Here is a 7,542-nt window from a genome sequence, read left to right as displayed (position 1 = left end):
ATGGAAGGTTTTGCTACATACAAAGTATCCATGTGCAGAGCGCATTTGGTTGCCACATATTACTGACAGAGAACTTTCCCAGTGAATTTTCCCAGTGATTATGCATTACATCATTGTTCTAGCAATTATGCATACACATCATTATTGCAGTTATGCAGACAAATCATTATTCTAATAATTGTTCAATTTACTATATTATATCAATTATGCAGACACATCATTATTGCAGTTATGCAGACAAATCATTATTCTAATAATTGTTCAATTTACTATATTATTTGCAGCGTGCTAAATTTGGCTGAGAATCTTGGCCAGGTCTCATGTAGCTTATATTGGCTTTTATTTTTTTTTAACGTACACTCTTTTAATGAATTGCTTACTATGTAGCCTAATGTTTTATTGTAAAGTACTTTTGAGGTGCTTCACTCAATCATTCAAAGCCACAAAGAACTTCCAAAGAAAACACTGAAAGATAGCTTTTATTGGAGGGTTATGAATACATTAGTGGTGGATAACAAAATGAACTTATGTGCTGGGTAAGAGTGTCAGCAGTTTATAAAAGGAAACTTTAATTATCATTTTTAGAAAATTCTATTTTCCCATTCTTATCTCAACAATAACAGAAGCAAATACTCTTAATTCCTAAAAGATTTAACACAGCAATAAAGCAAAAGTGATGGCCTTTTCAGACATTCAAATTGATTAATCAGTCGTATTTAGGGACTGTCTATCTCCCTCACTGAGTGACTCTATGAGACTATGACTCTATATTTATGATGATGACTCCATATGGAGTCATCTAAATGTAGAAAACTTTTTCTAAAATCACGATGGCTCAAATGCTGATTTGAGGGCTATCTTTGATAGTTTCCTGAAAAGGCCTGGCTTTTAAAAGTTGAAATTGGTGTTTTTCAATCAGTGATAAGCAGAAACAGCACTCGAAGTCAATTCAGAAACATCATCAGCAGAACTAGTGCTTCAAAGCAGCATTCATCAAATCTGGAAAAAAAAAAAAATTTTACATTAAAAAAAACAAGGAATGTAGTACAGTACACTATAGGCTGGATTGGAAAACCAAATTGTTTTTTGCATCTGTGTTTGAGTCTCTCTTAATTTAGATTGGAAATATAAAATCATGAAAATATGGGGAAAGTACTTTTAAAAGTATTGCAAGAGTTGTGCAGGGCTCTTGTAAGGATTGACAAAAGATTGTGAAGGGTGTTTAAAGCAGTGCTCAGCCAAACCTGGGTAAATTATCCAACACTGAATAAAATTGGTTTTTCTTTGGGTAAAAAACATGATGAAGCTTCCTGAATGGGAAGCGAAACATCTCAGATTAACAAACTTTGGTCTAGTTGCCACGATTTAAACATTTTAGACACATGAACCCGTTACCCAATCACAGCAGGGACTTTTAAAGTGTTTTACCTACATTGAGTAAGTAAAAAGGATAAGCAGGTAATGAAGGCAGGTAATGAAGGCAACTCTGCTTTAAAGTACAGTAGAAATATTAATTATGATTATTTTGGTTATTGTATTCTATGTTTTTTGACAGTATATCATGTGGATTCTGCATACACAGACATACACACATATACATGCATGCTGGCAGGGGAATTCTGGGAGTTGAAGTCCACACATCTTAAAAGTAGCCAAGTTTGAGAAACACTGGTTTGAAGTTTCAGCTTTCTTCTTTTTTTTCACAGGTCTTTCCTGACAAAAGCTGCTTAAACACATGGCTCTCTAGTTTCATTTTGTTTACTGCTTTTACTCCCTTACTGATCTTTTACTCCCTTAGTAATAATACTACACATAAACATAATACACATATTTTCATATTTCCTGTGAAGCACACTTTTCATGAAACAGCCATCTCTTACCTTATTTGATGGAGACTACTGGCTTAGTAATCCTGTCCTGTAGAAGACAAAGAGTAAACTTTTAGCAAACATTTCTTCAAACATATATCAAATCATTGAGGGCCTACAGATTCTAAGCTAATACTTTGCTGCTGCTTCACATGCTCAGCCAGACGTTTACCATCTAATTTTTTATTTTTTGTCTTAAATGGTTATAAAGACCTTTCTGGCAGCATTTTCTATCAAGGCTTTGTGTAGAATGAGTTAGTATATTTCAGAGGAACCTCAAGAGAAATCCTCTTAAAGAAAAGAAAGCGATCTAGGGAAGGCAAGAACAGAATCCAGCAGTAGCCTACAGATCCACAACAGATCTGTAACAGATTCCTTTTCTTGAGGTTTACAAGCGAACTGCCCAGAATCGTTGGAAACTGGGAAGTGTACAGATTTAACACAGAATAATAAAAACAATCAGACTTAGTGAACTGATTGTACTTCTTCCTTTTTAGAAACATGTCTACTGAAATCCTAAGATACAGGAAAGGGACGCTTACTATCATTTGCAGACTTCTGCTATTCTACCCCATGACAATAAAGTAGAATTCCAGGATTCATGTGTTGCCTGTTTTCTGACTGCTCAACTATCAAAGGCTAAAAAAGTAAGCCATGGTTTGTCAGAGATGGCAGATGGATGATCGGAAAGAAATCCAACAGATTATCATGGTTCATTGGAAGTTAGGACTGGGTTCAACAAAAGGTTGCTTCAGTGCCCAGGATATAGCTTCACTGCACCGGCCCCTTTACAGGAGAGGTGGGGAACTTCTAGCTTTCCAGAGGTTGCTGAACTACAACTCCCAGGATCCCTCACCAAGGGGAAGGAGACCAGGAAGACTAGACCAGCAATATGTGGAGAGAGACTAGACTGGTGACTCCCATGATGTATTCTCCAGCTAAACTAGGGGTCTCCAAACTTGATGACTTTAAGACTTATGGACCATGCTGGCTGGGGAATTCTGGGAGTTGAAGTCCACAAGTCTTAAAGTGGCCAAGTTTGGAGACCCCTGGGCTAAACCATAGCCTAAGACATCTTAACTATTCCTGTTTCAAGCAGAGGAAGAATGGGGAGAGAGAGGAGGAAATGGAACAGAAAGTCAAGTCAAAGTAGTTACCCCATTTCACAATTTTTGGTGCCTGAAGCGCCTGGTGTTCCACCTTGCACGTATATTCATCTTTTCCATTGGGAACCACCGAAGCGTAAGTCAGAAGCTGGAAGGTCCAGTCTTCCTTGAAAGAGAGATCAGACTGCTTGACGTTGGGTAGTTCAACATTATTCTTCAGAAGAGTAACGTTGATTTTTGGAGGGTGGAAACCCTCCGCGAAGCAGTGCAGAACGTTCTCCTTGCCAACCGACATGGGATAGCGGGAATACATTTGCACATCTGGCTGTCCTATAGGTTGAAGGGGAGAAAAAAAAACAAGAGAAGATGTTGCAAACCCAGGTCATCTTGCCCGTATTTTCTTCACCATGCCCAGAGGACCTTGAGATAGATTTTGGTCCTCAGATGTTGCTTCCAGAGAAAATATGGCTTCCAACACCTGATCTATCCAGGTGGCTTCAGGACCACCTCTTTAGAAAGATATAGGGGACTTTAAAAAAGAAAGAAAAAGAAAAAGAAGCAAAGAAATGGGTTCCCAAAATGAATCCTTTTGACTGCAGGCAGGATTCTCCTGACTTGGTCCAGATTGTCCTCGACTTACATCCACAATTTGGATCAGAATTTTGGTTGCTAAGTGATGCGGTCGTTAAGCAAATCATCACATGACCGGACCTGATTTTATTACCATTTTTATTGTGGTCATTAAGCGAATCACATGGTTGTTAAGTGGTTCCGGCTCCCCCATTGCGTTTGCATGTCAGAAGCAGGCTGGGAATTAAGGTCATGTGACCGCAGGGCACTGTCAGTCTTTGTAACTGCGATCACAATCACAGTTGGGAGAGGTGCAACAGTTGTAACTCCCATCCTCACCCCCAGTTCTGGGAGAACAAAGATTAAATAAAAGTGCGACACACACACAGAGTGTTTTTCAACCATGGAACTCTTGAGCTGTGTGGACTCCCAGAATTCCTCAGTCAGCACGTTATCTGTAAGTTGAAGTCCACATATCTTAAAGTTGCCCAGGTTGAAAAACAATGATTTTAGAGCGAACAAAATGTTTGTTTTTTGCTTTCAGTTTTTTTAAAAGCACTTTTAAAAGATTTTTTTTTTCCTTTGGCAACGTATCTATTGCAATTATCTTTCTGTTTTGTTCCTTTTCTTTCCCTGTTACTCAGCTAGAAAACAGGAGACCTTGAGTTCAAGTCCTGCCTTAGCCATGAAAGCCAGCTGGTTGACTTTGGGCAGATCTCCTTTGGAACAGTCACTCTCTGTCAGCCCAAACACCCTTGCAGGGCTGTTGCTGCAGGGGGGAGGAAGGTGTGTTGGATATATTTGCCACCTTGAGTTACTGGCAAAAATAACAAAGGTGGGATATAAATATTTTTAAAGCAAAACCAAAAAAATAAGGCCGGCAAGTTTCAGAAATTAACAGCCCAAGCTTCTTTTCACTATTAATTTCCCAGACTCTATTTTCCTAAATCTAGCAACTACTGCGAAACTCTAGAACAGCCCTTCCCGACTATTTTATTTTACTTTCGGATAATGCACCATATCAGAAAACATGCCTCTTTCCGGCACACCATCCTCCCTTCCAAATCAAAGAAAATATTTGTTACTTAAGTCTTCCTCTTTTTCCCTTTTGCATTTGGGGCACTGAGCCCCATAACTACGTCAGAAACACTGCAAAAGGAAGAAAACCAAGTTGCCGTGAAGTTTATAACAAAAGACAACAAGATGGTGGCCATCACAGGCCTTTGTGTTCCACATCCAGAATTTCTGCCTTTGGAGGGGGGAGATTTTTATTGTTTTGGAATAGTTTAAGCCATCCTGACCTTTAGGCAGCTTTTTAAAAAATGTAATAAACATGGAAGAACAAAGAGAACCCCTCCCATTTCCTTCTCCTACATCCCAATCAACTGAAAGAAGAACAAAAAAACAAAATTCAATTCAATTGTCCTATTCTTCTTCCAATCAGATCTGTCTCTCCAAAGCCAGTATCACAAGGGGGGGTCGACATTTTCCTTTTAATTCCCTAAAATATTTGTAAAAGTAATAAAGGCAGGATATAAAGAAAATAAGATCATACCAGGCCACAGAAAGAGAGGCAAGAAGCCCCCTCCCCTCACTTCCTTAAGACGGCAACTCCCGGCTTCCCACAAATTTCTGGGCTAACCCGGGACAGACCCAGGAGACACAAATTTAATTTCCTAGAGTATTTGTAAAAACAATAAAGGCCGGATATAAAGAAATAAGATTATACCAGGCCACAGAAAGACAGGCTTTCTGTCTTAAGACTACATCTTCCAACAAACCACTGGACTAATCCGGGACAGATCCAGGAGACGCAAACCCACCTTCACCACCACCACCCAAAGTCCCTGCGAGTTTCGGGGTCCAGGACCCCCCCCCCCGCTCCCGCCCAACCCCTCCCACGGGCTGGAAGCCCGACGCTCGAAGCTCCTGGAGAAATGCAACCAACGCAGGGAAAAAGAAAACCCATTTTAAGCACCGCAACTTCTCAAGTCACCCGTTCCTAGCCCGGGTTAGAAGGTGGCCGCCGCCGGACGGACGGAGGACAGGAACCCCTGGCAGGAGCGCAAAAACCGCACGCGCGACAAGCAGAAAAGTTGTCTTACTATCCAAGGCTTCCGCGGGGCCGGAGACCCACACCAACACAACGCACCAGAGGAAAAGCTCTTTGAAGGCCATGGTTTGTTTTTTTTCTGTTTTTTTGTGGCAGCCGCGACAACAGCCCTGCACTCTACTCGGACCGCAACCGAAATGACGCTGCGGAGCTGGGGAACTACGCCTAAGAGAAAAAGTCCCTCTCTCTGGACCAATCAGAAAAATGGAAAGAGCTGTGTCGTCACCGGTAGCTAGGCACGAGGTTTCCCGCAAGCGTCTGCTCCAGGAGTCCGGGGCTTTCCAGCGCAGGCGCAGTTCTGCCCGCTGCTACTTCCACTTTCGATTTCTCGTTGCGGGGAAGGACTGCTGATTTCCGAGAAACGTAGATCAGCTTTTGGGGGGGGGGAGGGGCAGGGGGAGGGGGATCTGCTTGCCCCGAAGATTGCAGCGGCTGGGGCGGGAAAGGGAAAAGATCCCGGTTGTGGGTTAATCTAGGAATGGGAGTGATTAAAGCAATTCAGGCACAAAATTGGGTAAAAAAAACTAAAAGCCATCTTATAGACAAGAGGAGACTGTTCGCAGATCACACTAAGTTTTGGGCTGCTCGGGCCTAAAGTGTGGGGGAAAAAACACCATTGGCAAGGTTCATCACAACAAGAGGTTGAGTTAAAACCAGGCAAGTCCCGTTGTGCCTTAGAAGGGGAACGACCACTTGCTGCTTCTACCACGTTCTTCAACTTCTCAGTCTTAACCTACAGTCCTGGGATCTCTTGGTGGTCTCCCATCCAAGTATCATCAATCACACCAAACCTGCCTAAATTTCCAAGATTACCTAAGAACTAGCTAACTTTTTCCACCGGCAATCTTTCCTCCCTACTCCCTTAGAGGTTTGCTTCTTTCTGTACACAAACGTACACCTGAGAAGCAAACAATGAAAGACCTGCACATTCTCCTCAATTAGGCTTTTATTGAACAATTTATGCTTTTATGCCTTACTTGTACACTCCCCAGAGTTGCGCTGTGAGAGAAATGGGCTGTTTCTAAATGTGATAAATCAATAAAATTGTTCTGCTCTGGGAATTCTGAGAGATGGAAGTCCATCCATTTTAAAGTTTCCCAGGCTGAGAAACACTTGAGATACAGAATGCAATCAAAGCTCCAGGTAATATTCCTTCCTTCTCAATTTTTTTCTTTATACCGCCCTTCCCCAAAAAAATATTGTTGCAGAAAAAAGGTGGAATAGCTGCAATTGATTAGCTTTGTTAGGGCCAGTTCTTTTTTTTTATTGCTTTGTTAGGGCCAGTTCCTTTTTTATCTGTTGACAGAGTGTTTATATGGAGAGCCAGGTAATTTCCTAGGATAAATTTATAGCCCCGAACTTTGCTCTCTGACAAACAGCTTTCAGCCTGTTTGGCTGTGATAGGCAATTTCAAAACAACTTGTCTGTCTTGTCTATCCATCCATCCATCCATCTATAAACACCCTGCCAATAGATAAAAAAAGGAACGGGCCCTAACAAAGCCAAGTTTATAATTCTAAATAGATACCTCTTCTTGAGGCCCATGTATCCCAAAGTTGCATATCTGTTTTTTCACGCTATATCTGACATCTAAATGCAGGAGATACAAGTAGTTGTTGACTTACAACCACAATTGGGACCAGAATTTTCATTGCTAAGCGAGAGGGTTGTTAAATGAGTTGCCTTGAACTTTACCACTTTTTGTGCCATGGTTGTTAAATATGCAGTTAGGTGAATTTTGTAGTGATTAAAGGAATCTGGTTCCTTCCGTTGACTTTGCTTGTCAGAAGCCAGCTAGGAAAGTCCCAGATGGAGATCACATGACCCTAGGATGCTGTAATCATTGCAACTACTGGTACAGTACTTGCCAAGGTCCCAAATTTTG

The 7,542-nt window shown here is 41.3% G+C and overlaps 1 protein-coding gene across 1 annotated transcript; it reads right to left on the bottom strand.

Moving 5' to 3' along the window:
* Positions 1–461: 461 nt before the first annotated feature.
* On the bottom strand, positions 462–5,831 carry B2M (beta-2-microglobulin). Its single transcript, XM_015823276.1, has 4 exons — positions 5,650–5,831; positions 3,026–3,304; positions 1,881–1,917; positions 462–999 (listed from the first exon to the last, which is right to left on the bottom strand). The coding sequence occupies exons 1-3, from the start codon at positions 5,720–5,722 to the stop codon at positions 1,904–1,906; spliced, it is 366 nt and encodes a 121-aa protein (XP_015678762.1). The 5' UTR covers positions 5,723–5,831; the 3' UTR covers positions 462–999; positions 1,881–1,903.
* Between the last annotated feature and the right edge of the window lie 1,711 nt (positions 5,832–7,542).

Source organism: Protobothrops mucrosquamatus, unplaced genomic scaffold, assembly GCF_001527695.2.
Source record: "Protobothrops mucrosquamatus isolate PMUCROS unplaced genomic scaffold, P.Mucros_1.0 scaffold1819, whole genome shotgun sequence".
Classification (NCBI taxonomy): Eukaryota; Metazoa; Chordata; class Lepidosauria; order Squamata; family Viperidae; genus Protobothrops; species Protobothrops mucrosquamatus.
The sequence above is the reverse complement of the archived record's forward strand: the minus strand, read 5'-3'. Positions and strand labels throughout refer to the sequence as shown.

What these genes read in the sequence shown, in the direction of transcription:
- B2M (XM_015823276.1), bottom strand. Translation starts at nt 5,722, where the DNA reads ATGGCCTTCAAAGAGCTTTTCCTCTGGTGCGTTGTGTTGGTGTGGGTC. An exon ending in CCCCGCGGAAGCCTTGGATA is followed by an intron (nt 3,305 to 5,649) that starts GTAAGACAACTT and finishes TTCAACCTATAG; the next exon opens with GACAGCCAGATGTGCAAATG.